The 25,180-nt window shown below is 40.4% G+C and overlaps 1 protein-coding gene across 3 annotated transcripts in view; it reads left to right on the top strand.

Moving 5' to 3' along the window:
* LOC148032134 (uncharacterized) overlaps nucleotides 1-25,180 on the top strand; it is a 306,148-nt gene that overhangs the window by 7,502 nt on the left and 273,466 nt on the right. For all 3 annotated transcript variants that reach the window (XM_087682765.1, XM_087682766.1, XM_087682767.1), the window contains exons 7-8: nucleotides 10,954-11,078; nucleotides 15,823-15,922. In XM_087682765.1, the coding sequence (XP_087538891.1) occupies nucleotides 10,954-11,078; nucleotides 15,823-15,922 (225 nt within the window). The remainder of the gene's footprint in view (nucleotides 1-10,953; nucleotides 11,079-15,822; nucleotides 15,923-25,180) is intronic.

Below are 25,180 nucleotides of genomic sequence, written 5' to 3'. Positions count from 1 at the left end.
TTCTATTCCTTGCTTAAATTCTGTACGCTGTGCCATGTAATTTTTATATAAGATTACTTTTAAAATGCAAGATACTGATTAGGTGCATTCTAGCTAGAAGGTACATGATTTGCATAGTCACATTTCAATGTCAAGGAATTATAATACAAGCTAGCTAGACAATAGTCTTGGAAAGCAAGAATATCAATCACGTTCATCATTACTCCCTTTATGAGAGGGACTTGTGTGATTTTGTTCCTGGTTTAAAGAAATGGTGGCATTATTTATATGCTACTAAGGTTATGATAGCGTTTGATTAGAAAAGCATTAATTGACTTGCTAATCAAGCCTGTTTAAAGGGTTGTAAGTTTGGATGAGTTGAACTCTTACAAGAGTTTAGCTATGAGATACGATATTGAAAATGAAATGCAATGTCATAATAGATTCCCTTGATATGAATTGAGTTTTACTTAATTTACTAGTGATCTACTTGAATCAATAGAGGAAATGTCGAGTTAATTCACTAGTGGTCTACTTGAATCAATAAGAGGAAATTGTCGATTTGATCTCTCATATTCCAAAATATAGAAAGCCATAGCATAGGGGGATTCAAATGAGGAAATTTCCAATGACAATTTGGCATTGATGGGAGCTCAACTTGTATTCAAGTGGATGATTCACTATAAAAAGATAGAGTGTGTTCCCCAAGGATCGAGATGAGGTGCTGGATATTCTAAAAGGAGAGTAAGACCAGCCTTTCTTCTTGGAGAGGGTGTAAATGACCTCATTTAACTTAAATTACAGCAAGCATTAAGTTCACAAAACTGTAAATAGTACTTTACTCAATTAATCTTAGACAAGAGACACTTGACTGGTCCCAACAACAGGCACCCCTTGTAGTATTTCTTTCGCTTTTATTGCTTGAGCTTGTAGTACCAAGAGATATTGGTTGATCCCTCCACAAATTCCAACACTCTGGGCTGTCACGAATGACCAGCAGCATCAAGAATCGATTTGCCCCTTGATTTGGCTACAGTTTGGGCACAAATCGGTCCTTGAACACTTGCTCGTGAGCCTAATTCATTGTAGATGAGCACTGCCTTTCAGATCAGCTGTAAATGTTTCAATTACAGCTGCTACTCTAAACATTGGGCTTTGATTAATGGCTTAGAAACCATAATTTCTGTTGCAAATTGGGGTTTTGACAACATACACATTGCTGTCCACCTTGGAACTGCAAGGAATGGCTGAGAGTAATTGAGGAAGATTAAGAGGAGAGAGGAGATGATCAATTTTAGCTTGGGAAGATCCCAAACTGCTGTTGCCTGCTGTCCCGGGTCTTGATCCTACTGTCTCCTACTGTCCAACTTCTCCAACAGCAGTTGCTTGCAACTTGGGATCCCTCTGCTGCTGTCTCCTACTGGAAGACTGATCTCTGATGGCCGGACTCCCTCTAGAATGCTGTTGCCTGTTGCAAAACTGCCCTCTGCCCGCTTTAGACAGCCCCAAACAGTCCTAAGGCAGCTTGCTTGGAAGTTTCTCTCCTCTTTTGACAAGTGGCACAGCTTCCAAACCAAAACTCAGCCTCCACAATTTGTTTTCAACAATTGGTAATTGGCTGAAAATTAATTATCCTCCTGTCCATTAATTGTCCTTGCCCAGTAATTGGCCTTTGCCCGTCCATATTTAATGTGCTAAGCCCTTTGAACTTGAAAGTTGTTTTAAATGTTCACTCAGCCTTAGTCTAACATTAAATGTTTAATTTCCACCTGGGTCACATGACACTATGTGTCATTTCAAGGGCCCATCTAACGCTTTAGGCCAAAACTAACACCAAGTACCCACAAGCATCCATCCAACATAACTTATAACAACTTTTGCAATTGTCCTCCACTGCAAACTTAGGGTTTTGGATTGCCACTATGCCTCAAAAGTAACTTGCATTTCACATGTGCACAATATAATAGTTCCAAAGCTAAGCATTAAAAATACATGTCCCACCTTGAAACTGCAAGGAATGGCTGAGAGTAATTGAGGAAGATTAAGAGGAGAGAGGAGATGATCAATTTTAGCTTGGGAAGATCCCAAACTGCTGTTGCCTGCTGTCCTGGGTCTTGATCCTACTGTCTCCTACTGTCCAACTTCTCCAACAGCAGTTGCTTGCAACTTGGGATCCCTCTGCTGCTGTCGCCTACTAGAAGACTGATCTCTGATGGCCGGACTCCCTCTAGAATGCTGTTGCCTGTTGCAAAACTGCCCTCTCCCAGCCTTAGACAGCCCCAAACAGTCCTAAGGCAGCTTGCATGGAAGTTTCTCTCCTCTTTTGACAAGTGGCACAGCTTCCAAACCAAAACTCAGCCTCCAAAATTTGTTTTCAACAATTAGTAATTGGCTGAAAATTAATTATCCTCCTGTCCATTAATTGTCCTTGCCCATTAATTGGCCTTTGCCCATCCATATTTAATGTGCTAAGCCCTTTGAACTTGAAAGTTGTTTTAAACGTTCACTCAGCCTTAGTCTAACATTAAATGTTTAATTTCCACCTGGGTCACATGACACAATGTGTCATTTCAAGGGCCCATCTAACGCTTTAGGCCAAAACTAACACTAAGTACCCACAAGCATCCATCCAACATAACTTATAACAACTTTTGCAATTGTCCTCCACTGCAAACTTAGGGTTTTGGATTGCCACTATGCCTCAAAAGTAACTTGCATTTCACATGTGCACAATATAATAGTTCCAAAGCTAAGTGATCCGGGTTTTTTACAACCCGGATTACTACCACAAAATTTGGCCAAAGCCCCTATCAAGAGCTTACCATATCACTTTGGGTTTACTCTTCAGGCACTAGGTATGCTACATTGCTTCTCAATTATGATAACTCTAGCAAATGGGGGGAACAAGTTCTTAGGAGGCATGCCAATGTAAAGGGTAAAAGGGATGGTTATCTTAGTGAAGATGAAAATGGATTACACCTAGGAGTTGAGTGAATGCATAGATTTTTCAAAGGACTAGCCTCCAACTACACATGGGCTCTGTCTGCATCACTAAGATTTAGAATCTATCACCATCATTAGAGGACACCTCACCCTAGCACACAAGTCAATATCCACATCATGGTGTCACTTGGATCTTGCACAAAAGCTTACGAGCATGGACCCCTTTTGTCACATGCTTATATGTATTTATATATATATGGGGGACTAAAGTCAAAGCAGCTTTTGGAAGCCGTTTTTTATAATCTCAATAACTCCCAAGAAAAAGCGAATTTCAAGAAAATTCCCGCGATGGCCGATCGGTTTCGACCTGGTCTACAAAGTTGCAGAAGAAACTTTTTTCAAATTCCTCACGGATTTGAAGTTACGAAGGCGCAGACTGCTGGCTACATGCAATTTGCTTCTCTCTTTCACCATACCAACTTTCCACTCTATCCTTATTATAAATATATTATAATAATGTGCTTTGGGCACCCACATCTTGTAATCTAGCTCCATTTCTCTATTTTGTCTACCACCACCTTGGTTTCTTGCATGATGACCAAGGTGGGGACTTGTCCCATCCACTACTCTCCATTTTTTCAAAGATGCCATACATCATCTAGGATTATGTTAATCAAGAAGATTAGATTAATCTAATCCCTCATGGAGGCTATATAAAGAGCCCATGGAGAATGAAGGGAGGGAGGAATGACAATGACAAGTCCATGAGAGCACTCTAGAATATCCTCATCTCTTTGAGGTAAGCTATGAGTAAGTTCTTTTATTATGTAGTATAATGGCAAGCTTCCTCTACCTTTTCTCCTATTATCTCCCTCTCTTCTCATATTCTCATTCCATGTAGCATAATGGCAAGCTTTCTTTACCTCTTCTCCTCTTGTCTTCCTCTCCTCTCATCTCTTTCTCTTCTATTCCAATATGGTGTCTAGTACATATATTCTCTCTTCTAAATTTGTGTCTTGGTTCTCTTGATTCTCTTTGAGAAAAGGGATGTCCTAGCCCATCCTCCCTTTGGCTAGGTGGTGCCCCTCTTTAGTTCTCTTAGTGAGGATTGGAGGTTGGATGGGTAAGAGGCAACCCGTTCATCATTTCAGCCCTCACTAAGCATTAAAAATACATGTCCCTATGAGAGACGTGTTAGCAGTCTAGTCAGCTCATGTGTGAGTCTGGGCTATGCATAGTGTTCTTTTGTCTTTTCTCTTTCTTTCTCTTCTGTCTTGTGTTCAACAGTTTATTTCAGCATTTGTTTATGCTTCCATTGCTGCATCCACTTTTGACATGGTATTGGATTTCAGGATCCTGATTACAGGTCCTTCTCTGGCCTCTGCTAATTAGGTGATCCCTTGCTACAACCAATTGTGCTGTTTACAGCCCTATTGATTTGCGTTTTCTGCATTTAATGCATTGCCAGTCTGTGTTGTGTACTTTCGTAGCTACATTTTTAGTCTACTTACCCTGTGCTACCTCAGATAGTTCCTGAATTGCTGAGGACTGGTGTCTTTTGCTCAGCATACTTGCGTTTTTAGCATCTGCTGATTGGTAGAGTGCTAGGCGACATCCTTTGGCTAAATTTTTGCAGATTTCTGTGATTTCAGCATCGTATTTTTGTGATCAGCTTGTATCCACTGCATTTGAACTCTGTTTTAGTACAGTCTATGCTGTTGGTTTGGGTGTACTCTCTCTCTCCTCCTCTTCTTTCCTTCCTTTTCTCTTTCTATCCTCTCTAGATGGCTCCTCCTTGCTATTCTATTGATGGCAAATTACACGGCGGTGATTACCTAGCATGGAGTGCTGTTATGAAAGCATGGTTTGTGCAAATGTTGTTATGGTATGTTGTGTTTGGAGCTTGTGAGTATCCTACTCTTTCAGCTGATTTTGATGAGGAAAACTATGAAGAAGCTACGCCCACATGGGATACTGATGATGCCCATGCTTATTCTGCTCTTCTTCAATGTATCTCGATTCTCGAAAGAAGTTTGAGATTTGCGTAAAGCTTTAGATGTTGTATGAGGCTCCTTCACCTATGATGCCATTATCCTTTATGGATAGCTCTAGTAGATGAAGTTTGATTCAAAGGATACTATTCAATCATTCTTCTTGTCACATAGATACAAGATAAACTTCAACACATACAATTTGCCCTTCTAGAGGCTCATCTTGTGGGAATTGTGCTCTACAAGCTCCCTCCAAAGTTTGATGAAGTAGCCAATGCTTTGAGGGCTCAGACATCATTGACAATTGTAAGTTTTCTACGTATGTGCTCGATGTTGCTTAAGCATGAGACATCTTTGTGGTTACAAGGGAGGCTTTCATCACTGTCTGGTGGCTCTGGTGAGGCCTTTACAGCTTCAGAGAGGGGTGACAGGATGAAGTTGAAGGCCTAGCGTTATCATTGTGGTAAGAGGAGACATTTGCGCAAGGTTTGCAAAGAATTAGCAGCTTCGAGGAAGAAGAAGGAGAAAAAGATGAGAAGTAGGATCTGGAATCCTCCGTTGAGTCATCCTTTTTCTCAAACTCAGACTGGGATCATTCGGCCCAAGCCAAAGGCTAAGGCGGAGAAAGGTTCATCTTCTTCAGATTGGGGGAGAGTTCCTCTTGCTTTCTAGTGTAGGTGATGTGGTCATCCCTCATAACTCTCCAGTGCTAGAGAGGGACTGTGAGAGGGTGGTGAGGTGGGGCTGGTTAGCCTCATCTATACAGGTATATAGATGCATAGGTTCCAGAGAGGGATGTCCCTGATGCATCGATTGAAGTCTGGTAGGTTCAAATCCTAGAGTTGGGATTGACATCCAGGTTCATGATGGGTTGTTATTGATAGAGAGTGGATTGGCTTCTAGTCGGAGCTCCCATGAGGAGACACTTTGACGGTCTTGGCCAAAGGCAGGGATTTCATGGTCATGTATGGTCAGAGGCATTTTTGATAGGATGGCCTTATATGCTACTGTGAGACATTGTTGATAGACACAAAGATTTGTTATGATTCTTCTCTATTTTTAGGTTCTGGTATGATTGACATCAACCCTTAGGTTCTCTTCAAGGCACCTTTGGGGTGGCTTAATCACCCACTGCTTGGGTATCCATGGTCTGATTCTAGTGGTCTTTGTTGTGTGGACTAATATGAGTCATTATCATTGTATCATTGTATTGTATCAAATTACCCATGATCGAGAGAGGGTGTTAGCATTCTAGTTAGCTCATGTGTGAGTTTGGGCTATGCCTAGCATTACTAGGTCTTCTAGGCATTTTATGGTGGCCATTATGATGATTATTTAGGCATTTTATGTTGGTCGACCAGCATTAAATGATGGCCGATCTGTTGCCATTTATGGCACTATTTTGGCCTTTAGATTATGGGCTCCCTTCTCAGTCAATCATTTATCACCTTAGGTTTTGTTGGAGAGAGGAAGCCGGTGCCAATGCCCACATAGCTAGTGATTTCCTGTTGTACGTGATTGACTTGTGTTTGATATATGGATTCCATTTTTTGAGAATACTTCTGAGTTTTTTTCTTTGTAGTGTTCTTCTGCCTTTTCTCTTTCTCTTCTGTCTTGTGTTCCAGTTTATTTCAGCATTTGTTTATGCTTCCATTGCTGTATTTACTTTTGACAAGACCTCCCCCTTGAAAATTCTTGCAGTCATCCCTAATTGCACTGCAATGTGACAAAAGCAAAAGTACTTAATCAAAAAAGGCACACAGCATGATAGTCAAACAACATTACCTGCTATTTTTAAACAATGCTAGTACCAAAATGCATGGTGAAATTTCCAGCCATCAAAACTAAGACATCACTTAAAAGAATGAATCATATATGGTGTCAAAACCACAAGGAATGTGGAAATATGCTAGGGTTTGTAGAAGAAACATCGAGTGCACAAGCATGATTGAATCCAAACACAAATGCAAAATGCAAAAGTACAAATAGAGAAGAAATAGAACTCTAAAGTGAATGAATGAATGCTGAAAACGACTAAAAGAAAGTACAAGATGCTCAAGGGGAGAGCTGTCCAATAGCCAATGATTCTCATGGGAGTGGGCTGAGGGAGATGTCAATGTGTGTTGTTGATTGAAGACGAATCTTGAGTACTCTAACCACTAGGTGAAGCAAAGGCTGATGAAGAAAAGTACTGAAAATGCAAAAATAACATGCTATAGGTGATGATGGCCTCAACAAGTTGGGCAAAATGTAGCTTGTAGGAGTGGCCAGGCTAAAGGGCGAAATAACTAGAGAAGGCTATGGCAATAGGTTGAATGAGGTGCTTGATAGATGGAGGCTGGGAAGAATTGGGATAACCTGCAAAACAAGGGATGAACTGAGTGGATGGATAGCCTTCTATTTATAGAAATGGATTCTCCCAAAGTTGAGGTGTTTGCTTATGGGACATAGAAACATTGGTAGTCTTTGAGTTTTGGCATTGTTTTAATGAGTTAATGAAGATTTAATGTACAATACATCTTATTTAGTTTAATGCCCCCTCTTACACCAAAAATTGAACTAGAAAGGGACTGCAAGCACAACTCAACCTATAATATCCCGAACCATACCACCCCAAAGTATCCAGAGCATTGGGCCAAGGGTAAATGCTAGCGACTGACCAAGACTTTAGATGTGATGGTTATCTTAACTTGGGAGCCCAAAGGGTCACCCCAAAGAGGCTAAGGTATTGGTCAAAGGGTCCTTGTTGACCACCCATTGGTCTATCGAGACTTGCAAAAGCATTGGAACCACTTTGGACTTTTTAAAAAAGGTGGAGTAATTGCACTCATGGGGTGTTCTTTCTAGGAGGGTGCATCTACTTTGATAATGTCTATATTATCCACACCTATAGCACAATATGGGGTGGTCAAAGGGATTACAAGGGGCCCTTGGTCTTGTGGAGGGTGGTACGGAAGAGGTGGCATATGCGGGTGAAAGAGTAGTTAGAAAAGGAGGATTTATGGAGAAATGGAAAGGTGGGGTGGGATGCTAAGTAATAAGAACATTGAAACCAACCTTCCTCCTTGGATAGGGTGGTAAATAACATGATGTAGTACTAATTACAGCAAGCATAAAATTCATATAAACTAAAAATACACACTTTACCACTTTAATCTTGGACTATTGGCCCCAAAATTGGCGCCCTTTGCGGTATTTCTTTATCTTATATTACAAATGGAAGGAGTACAACTAAGATCCTCTGATTTCCTCTACTAATCCAAGTGCCTCTTGCTGTCAAAACTAACTAGCAAGTCTCCAAACCAATTTGTGCCTTGGTTTGGCCTTCACCCTACTCCTTGAAAGACAAATTCAACGCTAAATCTAATATTGCTGGTTGGCCTCTTGAATCTCCTTGAAATTCCTCAATTTCAGCTGTTGGAATTCAAGTCCTAGGCCCTCAATTTTGAGCACACATTCCGAGGCGGTTGTCAAAATCCTAATTTTTGCTGTAAATTAGGGTTTACAATAGAGATTGACCAAAATCTCTTTTTTGATGGCTCAAACTACTAGAAAATACTAAGATAACTTGAGAGAAGGTTGAGGGATGAGAGAGAATGCTGTAGAGAGAGAAATTTTAGAGTTTCATAATGAGAACATTGAAAAACTGTTGCTGCCTTGTTGTAATAGCCATGGAAGCTGTCACCTATAGCTTAGGACCATGAGAAAGACTGCTGCCCCATCCTATATGTTGTCATGTACACCAAAATGACCTTAGGCTATTGTCATGTGCTTCTGGAGGGCTCCAAACTGTTGTCTCATGCTGTAGAACTAATCCTTAGTGGTTGCAAATCACATTAGCAGCCTCTCCTTGCTCTCTAACAATCTTCTCCTCTCTCACAATGGCTAGAATAGACTTCCACCAACCCCTAAAAATGTTTTCCCCACTTGCATAGGCAAGTTTTGTCTAGTAGCAACCTTCTGATCCCATTTTTCAGCACTATCCAGATTATTAAATTAATTTTCAGAATATTAATTTTGAAATTTAATTTAATAATTATTATAATCCATAAAAAATTAATTTCACTAGCCAATAATTAAATTGGCTAGGGCAATTCGTCTTTCAACTATCCCTGAGCAGTTATTAGCCCTTAGACCAACATTAAATAATTAATTAATGCTTAGTCTCTAATGTCATTGACATTAGTGGCCAATAAATTAGTCTAGGCCCAAATCTGACACGGGGTATCACCTAGTACCCTAATCCGACATCCATTGCATCCTCAGGGTCCTTGGCCTGCTACCATGAAATAATTGCCATGTGCATCACATGTGCTAAACAACCTTGCACATTTGATTAATAATTTAATCCAATGTTATTTGCAAGATTAAAGCATCTTAAAATTTCACATCCCTATGATAGACCTCCCCCTTGAAATCCCTATAGTCGTCCTCGATTGCACTGCATTGTGCCAAAGAAAAAGCATATTGCATCGGGATTTCCATTAAGCATTGCAGTCACAACATTAGCCATTGTTGTTTAACCATGCCACATGCCCCAAACCTTGCTGAAAATTTCCAACTAGCATAAACATGATATAAATCTGAAAAACTATCTAGAATTGTTGCTAGAAACCCATTGGATACCTCCATAGTTGATGTTTCTCAATTGTTCTGACTTTCAACCATAGAAAAGCATTAATTTAGCATAAAACATAGTTGAAACTATGAAGTTTGATTCAAAGACTGAAAATTTTATTTTCATTGGATACTCTTTAGAGCAGAAATAGTATTGCTGTTATAACCCTGTCATAGGTGAGTTCAGAGTGAGCAGGGATGTTATTTTTTATGAGATGACCAGTTGGTATGCATCTAATGGTGATGCATTGAATGATGATGATGATCATGATAGTTATGTGAAGACAAAAAAGCAAGAATCCAGAGATATCATTTGGTACTACATCTATAGTTAACCCCAATGCGTCAGTAGTAGGCAACTACTGCAGCCTGCTGAATGATAAACGCAGGTTGACTCTTGTTCTTGCAGTGGTAAACACAGCCAGGAAGAGTGCAGAACCATGTGAACAGGCTAGAGATTTTCCACGGTCAAGGTCTCACTCTTTGGCTTTGCCTTTGTATTTGAAAAATTGCAATATGACATGCTTCCACTTCGAATAAAGTCAGTTTGTCAATGAGTACTCTAGAATACCATGGATTATTGTTTGGCATGAAGATATAATCATCAGTATATGCTCAAACATTCAGTTGTTTTACCACTAGGCAATTGGAACTCATTTGAAACTGTTGGATTCATGGCTTTGAGGATATAAAGACATTGGGATAGCAATAACATATACAAAGGAATTGAGTGAATAACATTGTACACAAAACAAGTCTATTTCCATGATGATAAAAGCTCCTTGCCAATTGTGCATTAACTTGCATCTGGAATCTGGATACAACTAAAAAATCTTAAGATTTAGCTTGAAACCAAGCCAAGTTTCATCATAGTTTTAGATATGAAATTCTGGCACATAAGTATCAAATGCTTTGCCAAATTAATCTGCATAATAAGAAGATTGGGCATGTTTGCTATGTTCTCAATTATTTCCCAGTGCAGTAAGTTTATAAGTGATGGACATGACCATAATTGGCCTTCCATAGCTTTCATGTAGGTCATGATCTACTTTTCACACTTCAAATAGCTGTGCATGTTGTCAGTCATGATTATTTGTCGTCAATGGGATATTTTGCAGCTCATCCCAAAAGCCACGGTAACGTTCCACCTTCCCAAATCCGGGTTTTCCATTTACCTAGGGTTTCCAAACCAGATTTGGGTTCTATCTCTGTGAAGGCTTTTCTAGATACTGGGTTTTTAAGGGTGAAAATTCCAGTGACAAACTATAGTATCTAGGAAAAGCACACAAGCGTTTTTGAGAGAGGAAATGATTGAAACATTACTAATGTTGCATTTTAGAATGGATATTTTTCTTGTTTTGGAATAGTACATGTAGGGTTTGATATTTTCAGTTGATAACATGAAGTCTTTGACTTGTGCTAGGCAATCTTTGAAGCTCTCCAAAGAAGTATGGAGCCACTTGAAGATGTGATGTTACTTGCACTTATTATGCTCTTTTTCTATTCACTGATTGGACTTCAGTTCTTTGGGTCAGATCTTGCATATAGGTATGCCATCTGATATCTTTTCAATCAAGTTCATTTACCAGAAAAAAGAGAGAACTATGTAAATCTTCTCTCAGATTGTAGCTGCATTGTGGAGTTGAGTATTAGATGTCTAACAGAGAACCCATGGAGTGGAATTAACACATTGGCGGATTTTGAGGGTTGCTATCAGCCCCAAATCTCAATAAGAATAAAAATGTTAAGAGGGTCTAGATCTGCGTTGATGATTCTGATCACTGTAGTTGCAGTCAGGATTGATCTGATCCAGTTGGATGTGCTGGTGATTCCATGCAATGGATAGAGAAGTTGAGGATATTGGCAGATTGGTGGACTGCTGATGCACCACGGCAACGTGCATAGGCAGCCCAATGCTGATGGTGTGGCAGTTGTCACATGGGGCAGTTGAGCTTCATCTTGCTTTCACGTCCCCTATTGCAGATGATCCATGCTTTCTGAAATCAAAGCTAGGGAAAGATCACCTCACATTCACCAATCTTGGATTAGCCTGAAACTGGCCTTCTTTTTAAGAGAAGGATGGTGGAACCCAGATTTACAACTGATTACAGCAAGCAATTAATGCATAAAATAAATGAAAAGTTGAAAATTCAACACTTAATACTTTGGGCTAGATTGCCTTCAAGGAAAGTGAAGAACTGACATTGATTGGCTCCAAAACCATGGTGCCCCTTGTGGTATTTCTTTTCACATTAATACCAGAAGTTGATTTACAACTAGGATAGGCCAAATCTCTGACATTGAGAAGACGACCAGACTGAGAACTCAAAATCACTCCAAGTTTTGTCAACTGAAATCCCCTTCAATTCCAGCAAATTGAGGCTCAATCCCTCACAATTCTGGAACAACTTGCTATTCTCTGCAATCAGCAACTCTAATTTTCAAATTTCCTCTTGATTGTGCATGCCAAAGAGCCAAATTGATTCTTCTTCAGGTGCGTGCAAATCAGCCCTGTTGTAGACAACAGGATCTCTAGTAGCAGCCTTCATTTTATTGGCAGACTGTGGGCATGAATGGTAAAAGCCTTGCACGTTTGTGAATCTGAACAACTTTGGGTACATCTTGAAGATAGACAGAAAGAGCTTTCTTTGGAGCAAGGTGCTGAAGGAATCCAGTGGCTCAACTCAGCTTTCTTTGGAGCAAGGTAATGAAGGAATCCAGTGGCTCAACCCACCCTAGTACCCATAGTGGAAACCACCCAAGAAGAAGACGAATGTCTCTTTGATATGAAGGATACATTTTTGACTTCCATATCAGCAAGTGGCTGGTTGCAACATGGTGTAGATAATACCAGATATCAAAGGGATAATTTTAATGGGCTAGAGTCATCTGCAGGTGGCTGGATGCAACAGGTGTAGACAGTACCACTAAAGGGGAGCTCTAGTTCTCCCAAGCCCTTGGAGGAACAAACCTTATAAGATCAAGAAATGAGTGTGGTCAACATGGGTAGAAAATAGCCAGAGAAAAATAGGAAAAGAAAGAGAAATTCTCAGGTAGAAAATAGCCAAAGAAAAATAGGAAAAGAATGAGTCATGTTCTTACATAGAGAACAACCAGAGGAAAGTAAAGGGATCGGCATCTGTAGCTCACCCTCAGCGCATGCTAATGTATTTCACTCCTCTCCAACTTGCCTTTAGCTTCTCCCTCTTTAGGCATTTTGCATTTTTCTCCACTTCAGCTTACCTTCGACACATCCTCAACACACATCGTCTCATTTCACTCCGCTCTAGCTCACCCTTAGTTCCCCCTCAATGGGCAGTTTGCATCTCTTTCTGCTATGGATCACCTTTGGGTCACCCTCAATGTGCATTGGTACATTTCATTTCGCGCTCCAATTCATGCTGAGGGCATTTTGCAACCTCTCCACTCTGGCTAACCCTTAGTGCTTCACGTCTTGTTAGGGGAATTTTGCTTTTGCTTTGCTCCAGGTCACTTTCGGCTCATCTTCAACATGCATTGGCACATTTCATTCCACTTTGGCTTGCTCTTACTTCCTCCCTCAACAGGTATTTTTCATTTCTCTCTACTCCACCTCCCTCCTTCCTTAGCGCATTTGGCATTTCTCTCTGCTGTAGCTTGACTTGGTTTCTCCTGTAGTGGGCATTTTGCATTTCTTTCCACTCTGGCTTACCTTGAAATTACCTTTTGTGTGCATTGGTGCATTTTGCTTATCTCCAGCTCACCCTTGGCTCTATCAGTGGGCATTTTACACTTCTCTTCACTTTGTCTGACCTACAACGCACATTGGCTACATTTCAATTCGCTCTAACTGGCATTAAAGGTATTTTGGATTTCTCTTCACTCTAGCTCATCTTTGGCTCATTTTCAACAGGCATTGGTTTATTTTATTTTTCTCTAGCTTGCCTTTAACTCTTCTCTTAGCAATTATTTTGCATTTCTTTATGCTCAAGATCACCCTTAGCTCCTCCCTTGGGGCATTTTTCCATTTTTTTCTGTTTCAGCTCACCCTCTGCTCCGCTCTTGGTGGGCATTTTGTATTTCTTCTTGTTTTGGCATACCTTCAGCTTATCTTAGTGTGTTGGTGCATTTCACTTTGTTGTCATCCTTGACTCCCATAGTGGGCATTTTGCATTTCTTTCTACTTCAGCTCATCTACCATGCACATTGGTGCATTTCACTTTGCTCCAGCTTGAGCTGAAGGTATTTTGCATTTCTTTGAGTTCGCGAGCTAACTCAATTACAAGAGAATGCTCACAAGAGCGTGGCTTGATTCCAAAACAAGACTAGAACAAGACAAGAACTAGAAGAGGACTTACCTCGTAGGAGCCTCACAATTGGTGTTGGCAAGACTGAAGGGCTTGTAGCCCATGATCCCTATTTATACTATAGTTTAGGGCAGTTAAGGGGAACACGTGTTGTTACAAGAGGATGCCACATGGCATGACATGCACATCCACACATGGCATGATAGGCATTTTGACACATGGCCTGTTGACATCAACGATGACATAAGCGATGATATATATATATCTAGAATGTTTTAGAATCTTCTAGAAACTTCATGGAACCAGGGGCCATACCAGCTTGCATATGAACCAAGGGCTCATATGACTTGATCAAGCACCCTTTCTTTCCCCAAAAGGGGTGGTAATGACCTGATCAAGCACTAATTACAACAAGTGCAAAGTTCACAAACTGAATTATAAATGTTATTACGTAATCTTGGACACTGGACATCTATTGGCCCCAAAAATTGATGCCCCTTGCAGTATTTCTTTAACTTGTATTTTGCAATTTGGTGAAGTACATTGAGATTGCTTTAATATCCTTTGCTTTCCAATGCCTTTTGAAACCATGAAACCAAGCTTCCTTCCATGAAACAGTGGTAATGATATGATTAAGCACTAATCACAATAAGCGCAAAATTCACATAAACTGAAATATAAATGTTACCACTTACTCTTGGACACTGGACACCCAATTGGGCACAAAAACTGATGCCTCTTGTAGGATTTCTTTAACTTGTATTGCAATTGCATGAAGTACATTGAGATTGCTCCAATATCCTTCACTTTTCAATGCCTTTGTTGTCATGAATGACCAGCAAGTCTTCTTATCAGTTTGCCCCTTCATTCACCTAGGGATTGGTCTTCAATTGATCCTTGGATGGTCAAATCTAACCCTGAATTCAATTGTGATGGTTGGATTCTTGAAATCATTGGCAATTCCTTTAATTCTAGCTATTGATATCAAGTAATGAACCTTCAATTTTTTTAGCACCGGATCCAAGGTGGCTAATAAACCCTAATTTCTATTGTAAATTAGGGTTTATAGTAGCAAAATATTTACTTTTCACATTCTATGGCTGAAATCTGCTGTTGCATCTTATAGTTTCTATCATATCTTCTACATAACAAATTTTTTTAGTGTCACTAAAATCATTCAGAGTCTATTTTTGACTTTTAGTAATCTTCTAGCTAATATGTGCATGATGATTTCCTTTTTCATATTTTAATCCATTTTAACTGTCTATGGAAGGCATGCACAATAATGCAAGAAAAAACCTCCTCTTCCTTTGCTTGAACCATTGTTTCTTTCTTATGCACACACCCACAAGGACAAAAGTTCATTGGAGCTTTGGTGTAAACCCCATGCTACTCTAGTGAGCACACAATGTGGACTTCAAGTTTGATCGATAAACTCAACCATCACCTTTGTTACGTATCAACCATCCTGAAAGTGCGATTCTTTGGTGCTGGATAGTATGAACTGCACCAAGAACTGCACCAAGTGGCAGCAGTTTAAGGATGCTTTGCGAATAATCAACCTGTTTGAGGGCAGAAACAAGGGTCTTTGGGAAGAGGGACTATAAGGGATTACATCCATGGGAAGATGATTGAGGCCTGCAGAAGATGTAGAATTTGGGATGATGGGGTGGCAGTAGTGGCAAGGAGGAGGCAGCAGTGAGCTGGCAGAGGGAACAAATAAGCATTAGTGTGCAACTAATTGAGTAAGACAATAAAGGAGTTTGACTATCAAGGAAAAAATCAGTGGCAGATGATTGAAATGTAATGTAAAGGTTTATTAGCACTGAGGGGGTTGGAACACTAAAGCAGATAAGCATTGAGGAAAATGATTTCACATTTTTACTGCAACCTTGTAAGAAGTAGATAAGAAAGAAAGTCAGTTTGTTGATTCTGCATAATCGTCATTTGGTAAGAAGTTTTCTGAATGTTCATTCCTACCTTCACATATATTGTAACATGTTCAGGTGTGTAAGGCAGACAGATGGTCAAATGTCCTACCCTGTAATATACTGTTCACATTTCTCAGATAGAGGACTTAAGTGCCCAAGCAATTTAGTATGCAAGGTAAAATCAGGTGAACTAGTTCCCATCTGAAGTGGCATTCAAACTGAATTCTGTGATGATGATTAGGAGAAAAACGTCATTTTTTCTGGTTTAACACTATTCTTGAAAATTGTCAGCCCAGAAATTCTTCCAGATCAGAAACTTCAATTAGGGAAAACTTCTTTTTTTACATTCACAAAGAACACCAATCCAAAAACTCTCCTGGACCAGAAACTTCAACTGGGGAATAAATTATATCTTTGTATCTAAAATTTCAAGGCTAATGCATGTCTACAAGAACACATTTCTTTCCTAAAAAAGGTCAAAGGCCTCTATTGAGTGCAAGAGCTGCCAAAAATATAAAATGGATTTTGAAACAAGACAATGATTTGATTGGATATAGTTAAGGCCAGATGGTCTGCACGTTGTGGTACAGATCAAGTAACAAACTGGATGGTTCCACAAGAAGGCTAAGTTGCAGAAATCAAAAGGTTATGCTGACCTGCATGAATAGACACAAGCAGTATTTTGTGGAAGGGGTTTAATGGGGTCCAATCGCTTTAAGGGGGGAGGTGAGCTTTGGCTATAATGGCTCCTCTTGTTTGTATGTGTGCAAAATATAAAATGCAAAGTGCTACAACGACATGGGGGTTATCTACTTTGCCTGTTGGATCCAGGATTAACATGCAAAAAACAGCTCTCATAGCTGAATAGGGCCATGCCTAGGAGGCCCTAGATGGCAAGGACCTGTCATTCTTGAGGGACCACATAGGATACTTAGTCATTGTGACAGTTACAACAATTAGGACACTTAGCCCTAAATTAGGATTTAGGGCTACTTTATGTTATTAACCCCTATTTTCATTTATAACAAGAATATTGTCTTTTCACTGCCATACATTTTGTGCTGGCTTGCTCTCTCTTTGTTGTTCTCTCACTCAACTCAACAGTCATATCAGAGCAGCCACAATCTGTCCACCAGCCATAATTCCCCCCTGCATCTCATTTTCTGCACTGCATCACATTTCTGCATTTGCAATCCAGAAACCCTAAATCTGATCTGCTGCAGCTGTAACTCAGAAGCCCTAACCCTAAATCTGAGTTCAGGTCCACTTGAATGTGTGTGGAGGAGCAACAGTCACTTCAGTGTGTGTCAGGAACTGCAGTTTGCAGTTTAGTATGCCATTTGCTGCTGTTTGTGATCACTCCCATCTGTGTTGTACACTCTTGCTACTCTTTGTGACCAGTTCACATCAAAGTTGTTGGTCCTGAATCTGATCTACAGCAACTTGTGTTGTTTTCACTTGGTGAGTGATTTTCGTTCCATTTTCCATTTCTTCTCGGATTTGGAGGAGATTGGATGATAGCTTTAGACCCAAGAAGATTTCACTGTTCTATGGTTATTAGCACATACAAGCTTTGAAGTTTGGCACTGGCTTGGTTATGGTAGCAATCTAGTTGCATGTGTTAGATGTGGAGAGCCAAGGGAGGCACATTTATATTGTATATGGGACTGTCCTAACGTTGGGTTCAACTCACGCCTACGCTCACATAGGAGTGATGGTAATCTTCAGTAGGACTCTCCGTACGAGAGGTTTTTCCCCCCAGATTTATTTCTTTTATTTTATGTGTCTATGTTACACAGTTTTAGGCACTTATCGTGTTTCACACTCTTTGGGTGTGAACACTCTCTTACAATTGACGCCTACGCTCACATAGGAGTGATGGTGATCTTTAGTAGGACTCTTCGTATGAGTGGTTTTTCCCCCCATATTTATTTCTTTTATTTTATGTGTCTATGTTACATAGTTTTAGGCACTTATCGTGTTTCACACTCTTCGGGTGTGAACACTCTCTTACATCCCTAAGGTTTAAGCGTTGTACTTTGTACTTGCATCTTAAACTTTCACATTTTGCATTGAGTGTCGTGCTCTCACACTCTACATTGTCTAATGTACTCTCAGCTGAGCTTCGATCTCTTCTTCCTCTCACATTTGGTATCAGAGTTGCCCTAAGCTCCGCTCAGCCCCCACCAGTGGTCACCATCTCCAGTTGAGCTTCTCGGCCAGTCTAGCTCCAGTTCGTCCCGTTTGCAGCAAGTCCGCCACTAGCCGTGCTAGGTCTTCTACCAGTCGTGCTAGGTGTGCCACTAGCCAAGACAGCCTCCAACAATGCTCGTCCTAGGCAGCGCTTTTGTTGCGCCCGCGCCACTAGACCTATAGACGCCCAGCCCCTACTCCAGTTCCCTGCGCAGCAGCTCAGCTGTGCTTGCCTCCAACTGCGCCACTTTGCTTGGCCCCTAGCCTGTCTGCCTACTGTGTGGCCTATTCTTGCTCTAGTCGTCACTGCCACCTCCCTATGCCCTGTGCGGCGCCCTGTCCTGACTAGTTACCTGCGTTATGACTTCCTTCTTCAGTCCGTCTGCTTGACCTGTCCAAAACGCCCACTTGTGCCACCAGCTGAGCCACCCGCTCAGTCAACTATGCCGCTAGGACCCATCAGATCCAATTGGAGAGGTAAAAATAAAAAAATTAAATTAACTTTTATTCAAATTTATTTCTCTCCAAGGGGCTTGTTGTCCAAGCAAGGATTCGTAGTTTCAGCACGTGTCTGGGACACCAACATTGCAGAGATTTTGTGCATTCTGGGCTAGACATTTGGGGCTTTTGCAGTTAGCTCAGTGATTGATACATGTATATCTATGACAATTTGAAATAGACTGATTTCGTGCATTTTGGAATTGGAAATTTGGGGGCTTTTGCATTTTCAGTGCTGCTGAGTACTTATTGCACCTTGGACAACGTGCATATAAGACAGTTTTGATAGAGTGTGATTACATTTGCTAATTACAGCAAAGTACTTGCTGTTATTTTTGGAAATTCTGAGATTTCCAGGTTGGTCCAATGTGAGATGTTGCTCTTTTGCTTATCATGGAAAATCAAGGAGGTGATGTATTTACATATGTATCCAAGGAGGATAGGTTGGATGGTAACAACTATTCTCTTTGGTCCTTCATGATGAAGAATGTGTTGATTGCAAAGAATCTTTGGGATTATGTCAGCGGTAAAGAAGTTAGGCCCGGAGTTGTGGTTGCTGCTACTCCTCCTCCAGGAGGTGTGGACAACGGGCAACTCCTGGAGGCATGGGATACATGAGATGCACGGGCTTTGTCTTGTTGATTGCATTGGCTATTCAGCAGTCTATCATCCCTTACATTCGGTCTTCAGCTTCTTCACGAGAAGCATGGCTAACCTTAGAGCAGATGTTTGCTAGAAAGAATGAGACACACATATCTTTCTTGAAGAAAGAGCTCGAGATTGTGAAGATGGATGAGGGTGATTCTATGCAGGATCATCTAAAAAAAAATCAGGACTTGCATGAGTAGCTTATGAATGTAGATCAGTATTACTCAGATGCGCAGTTGATATCTACTACCTTGAATTCATTGCCGCTCTCGTACTTGGCCTTTCATACGGCCTTGAACCTCACTATGAGGATTTTTCCACAGCCACTTACTTTCCTTCAGCTGGTCAGTCTACTCTTAGAGGAGGAGTAGATAAGAAAGAAAGGTGGTGTGGATGTTATAGCCTCTGAGGAGGCTTTTATGGTAAGACAGAAGGGCAAGGGCAACCAAGCCAAGAATACTCTGTAGAGCTTTGGGACTTTAGGCACTTCATAGGGCAATAAGAAATAGGGGGGCATGTAAGCCAAGAAGGGCAAGTGCCACTGTTGCAAGAAGCCAGGACATTGGATCATTGAATGTTGAAAGCGCATAGCTAAGAAGAAGAAGAAGAAGGAGTCAAGGATGTCCGTTTCTGATTCACCTTCTATTGCTACTGAGTCTGCGTCCTTTGTTGTAGACACATGGAGTATTGTTTTTACACATGTAGTTATGACTCTTCTTGGGCTGATAGAGCATTTAGCTCTACTGAAGATGCGAACACATGGTTTTTTGACAGTGGTGCTTCTTAGCACATCACATGTCGCAGAGACTTGTTTGCTTCTGTTATTGCAGCTCCGGTTGGTAAGTTTGTATAGTGTGCCAACAATGCATCATACCCTGTTAGAGGTATTGGGGAGATTGTGTTGACAACCATTGATGGCTCTATTCTCCGCTTGTAAGATGCTTTGTTTGTGCCAGGTATAAAGAAGAATTTGTTATCTATTTCTTCTTTGGCAAGGTGTGGTTTGCAAGTCACCTTTGATGATGACAGATGCTTAGTGAGAGATAAGGAACACATGACTTTGGCTTTGACTGGCACTCTATGCCATGGGTTATATGAGTTGGATGCTTTTTTAGTTGATCAGTCAGTCTATCTAGCGTCCACTCTTACTCCTACTATGTCATAGGTGGAGTTATGGCATGCCCGCATGGGGCATGTAAACTATGGTAGCTTGATGCTTATATAGTGTATACAGATGCTTCATGGTTTAGCTCTCTCGGAGAGACCTCCTGAGCACATATGCGAGGGATGTATTTAGGAAAAAATGCATCGGTTTTCGTTTCCCCATGATGTTGCTTTTAGAGCAACTGCCAGGTTATAGATTGTGTACTCAGATGTATGTGGTCCTATTCAGATAGAGTCATTGGGTGGCTATCACTATTTTGTCACTTTCATTGATGACTTTACTCGTTTTTGCTGGGTCTACTCTTTGGTGAAAAAGTCAGAAGTGTATGATGCATTTTTTGCTTTTGTAGCACTTGTTGAAAATCAATCTAGCTGCAAGGTAAAGACTCTCCGTTCTGACTGAGGGGGGGGAATACATGTCGTCTATGCTGAATTCTTTTTTGAAGCAGAAGGGCATTGTTCATCAATATACTATTGCTTATACTCCACAGCAGAATGGGGTTGCAGAGAGGAAGAATCGGTTGCTCATGGAGATGGCCAGATGTATGCTGGAAGCAAAGAGCTTGCCACACAGTTTTTGGATGGAAGTAGTTATGTGTGCTTGCCATGTCTTAAATAGGTGCCCCACCAAAAGGCATTAAAGAATGCCACGCCTTTTGAGGCTTGGAATAGATGGAGACCTTTTGTTGGGCCTTTTCGTATCTTTGGGTGTCTTGCATACGCTCATTTTCCAAAGTACTCAGGAAGAAGTTGAATAACAAGGCTGTTAAATGCATTTTTGGGGGGTATAGCAATGAGAGTAAAGGTTATAGGTTGTATGATTTGGTCTCTAAAAAGGTATTTGTTAAAACTCAGTAGGGATGTGGTTTTCGATAAAAAATCAGAATCATCCCTTGTTGGTTTTGACATATATAAGGCTGCCAATGATGTATTTGAAGGGATGTTGCCCGTTTCTTTCGGTGATACAGTTGGAGCTTCAACAAGTGAACTTAAAGTTCAGCCAGCTGCTCCATTGGGTAATGCAGAAAATCAGTCCATGGCTGATCTGAAATTCAGCAAGAGCTTGTATACAGTTAGGAGGCTAGACAAATGCCTAGATGGTATTCGCAGACTATGAAAAATAGTCATTTGGATGCTCCTACTGCTGGTTATACTAGAAGGCAAGCTCATATGCACAATGGTGCATATACCATGGAGTTTGTTATGGTAGGAGATACATTCGATGATGAGGAGCCTGAATGTTTTGAGGATGCACAACATAGTGTGCATTGGATGGCAGCAATCCAAGTTGAATTTGATTCCATCATAAAGAATCAAACATGGAATTTAGTGTCTTTGCCTAGTGGGAGAAAGCCATTGGTACAAAGTGGGTCTATAAGCTGAAACGGAATGCAGATGGATCCATTGACAAATATAAGGCTAGGCTTGTAGCCAAGGGCTACGCACAGAAGAAAGGCATTGACTATGAGGAGACATTTGCTCCTACCTTCCGCATGATTACCATTAGGTCTATGGTTGCTTTGGCTGCCCGTTATAGATGGGTTGTACATTGGTTTGATATAAAGACTGCATTTTTACATGGGGAACTTCAAGAAAAAGTGTATGTACAACAGTCCATTGGTTTTGTAGTTGAGAGATCCAAACACTTGGTCTGTAAGTTGAAAAAGACTTTATATGATTTGAAGCAAGCTCCTCGAGCTTGGTATGCAAAGATTGATGCTTTTTTGACTCAGCCAAGGTTTCATAAACAACTCATTAGAGTCTACCCTTTATGTATGTAAACAGGGGGGATCCTTGCTGGTTATATGTTTGTATGTTGATGATCTTTTGCTTAACAGGGACACATGCTGATCAGATTTCAGCATTCAAAATTTGCAGCAAACTTTTGAGATGTCAGATTTGGGTCCTTTGCATTATTACTTGGGCATTCAGCTCATTCATGATGCTAGAGGCATTGGATTGTCACAGTCGAGATACATCTGTAAATTTCTTGAGAGGTTTGGATTACAAGATTACAGGCCAGTTTGTACACCAATGGAACTTGAACTGAAGTTGTCATTGCATGATGACAGTGACTTGTTTGATATCCATACAATTGATTGGATTGAGTGTTTCACGTAGGTGCATTTGGTTTTGCACTCTAAGGAGGTGGGTGTGGGTTCATTATTATTGATTTGTGTGCATGCATATTTAACTTGTCTATAGCTTCTTATTGCATGTTGTAAGGCCTCACCCTCACATAGAGTAAAACTTTATTCCAAAATTTTACCATCTATCTATCACCAACAAAAGTGCTCTCCCCTCTCACACTTCTACACATACACAAATCCAAATCAAGGTTATCACAATCTCTCACAAACACATACATATGGCCGCATGCTCCAGCAATTGGATGTCTTATCTACCTATGTAATACAAGGTTGGACATACAATTTGTAGTTTTAGCCCTGAGAAAATATATGCATCAGCTACACATGTCACATTGGCAAGCTGTCAAGCGCATTTTCCGTTACTTGTAGGGTACTAGGACTCTTGGATTGCTTTATGCCAAGGGAGGACCACTGCACTTACGTGCTTACAGTGATTTTGATTGGGCTGATGATTATGATTTTGGTCACTCCACTAGTGGAAATTGTTTCTTTCTTGGCTCATTTTGCATTTCTTAGCTTAGCAAGAAACAATCCACTATTGCCACATCGTCATGTGAAGCTAAATACAAGGTAGCTTTCACTACCACAGTTGAATGCGTATGGCTTAGACGGTTGTTAGCTGATTTGGATGTATTTGTCACGGAGCCTACTTTTTTGTTCACTAACAGTTAGAGTGCTATTGTAGTGGCATGAAACACATTGAGATCCATTATTACTTTGTCAAAGAGAGGCTACATGCAGGTGATATCAGCCTTGTCTACTGTCCTACCACCAGTAATGTGGCAGACATCTTCACCAAAGCTCTTCCTCGTGACAAATTTGAAGCATTTCACAATGCTTTAAATTTGATCTCCTTTGGTAGATGACCCTTGTATCTTGATCACTCTTCATTGTAGAGAAGTTTGTTGGGTTCGACTCACATCTACGCTCACATCGAAGTGACGGTGATCCTCAGTAGGACATTGGGGTACTTTTTACTCTCTGTACGAAAGGTTTTTTTCCCTAGATTTATTTCTTTTATTTTATGTACCTATGTTACACAGTTTTAAGCACTTACTGTGTTTCACACTCTTGGGGTATGAACATCCTCTTACAACCTTAAGGTTTAAGGGTTGTACGTTGTACTTGCATAATACACTTTTAGATTTTGCATTGGGTGTTGTGCTCTCACAGTCTACACTGCCTACTGTACTCTCAGCTGAGCTTCAATCTCTTTTTCCTCTCACACCTAAGATATTGTGTGTGAGACTGCCTTAGAGCTCATGAATTTTTAGAGAAGAGTCCTTAGGATGGTTTAGGGAAGTAATTCCTCTATCATCTCTTGCCATCTCTTGAGTACTATAGGCAAACTAGATGACAAAGCCCTCAATACAAGTCCGTGACTAAAGGCCATGATTGAAGCCTACAAGTCCATGGACATGAGGACTTTTGAAAGCTGTAATTTCTTAATAACACTTCGTGTCAAAATGCCATTTTTCTATCATGTGGTGATCCCAAAGCCATATTTTGTGCAAACAACACAAATAGAACCAATATCCTCAAGTGCATCCAAAAAGCATAATAATGGTTCCATACCATGCATGGATCCACAAGCCACACTATATTTCACAAACACTATGCTCCACTTTATGGCTTAGTCACCTAAATGGTTGCTTTACAAAACTTATGCCTATAGGCATGCCTGCTTCATGATACTTATGTCATAGCCATGGCTCCTTCATAAGACTTATATCCATAGCCATCCCTAGAGACCCATGTTGCTTCACAAAACTTGTGCTCATGATCATCCCATGAGATCCACACTTGTGAGACATCTTAAGAACATTAATATTACATTCACGGTAAGCAAATATGCATTTAGTGCCTTGCACTGTGCATAACAAGCAAAATACACTGATATGTCACACAAATTACTTGAAGCAATGATTGTGAATACACATAAGGACATTTTATAGTAGTAGTAGTGCTATAAAGTGTCCAAAGAAGTAAGATAGTGCTGTAGATGAGCATCCTTAGTTATCCTCCACTTTAGCATAAGGCAATGCTCTAGATGTGTTCTCTATAGAATTTTATTGAGCCACAAAAAAAGTCAACTTCATATGAAAAGCCTCAAGGTAAAGATTTTTACCTTGAGGCTTTTTAGGTGCAATTGTATGTGCTGCTGTCCCACTTCAGCATGATTTTCCATAGACTCTCCACTATGCAATGTTTGCCTCTTTGCTAAGAACAATAGTTTCTCATAACTTCCACCTTGTTCCCTTAGTAACATCTTGCTAAAATTTTTGAACTTTTTACCTTAGGCTTTTTAGGTGCAATTGTATCTATGTGCCATTGAACAACACATGAGATCTAGAATGTCGTTGTATGGTAAAATCATGCTTGAAACCAATGGCACTTTCTCTAATCCTTGCTATATGCATTCCATTAGATCCTGCCTTGCATTTCCCTATAATCCCATGCATTTCCCACCATGATAAAAGGCTACACTCTCACTTTTATATTCTCATGTCTATATTTTTAGGCATTTCTTGGACACAACTGATCTAAAGGTGCACAATGACCTTATCACCTTCAATGTTAGTGTCCAACCACCCATAAGATGTTAAAAAATGCATGTGAATACTTGAGCTTGCTAAACTCTAAAAATGACAACTTAAATTTCAATCCAAATTTGTGGAGCTTTAGTCTTGACAATTTTCTTGTATAGTTTCAATGCAATCCAGCCCTCTCATCACAAATAGAGGGATTTCTTGCAAGGAATCTGTGAGAAATTCACACAT

Source organism: Lygodium microphyllum, chromosome 8 (genome assembly GCF_053477565.2).
Source record: "Lygodium microphyllum isolate KBCC chromosome 8, Lygodium_microphyllum_v1.1.10, whole genome shotgun sequence".
NCBI classification, from domain to species: domain Eukaryota; kingdom Viridiplantae; phylum Streptophyta; class Polypodiopsida; order Schizaeales; family Lygodiaceae; genus Lygodium; species Lygodium microphyllum.
Note: the sequence above shows the minus strand (reverse complement) of the source record. Positions and strands in the feature narration are given on the sequence as shown.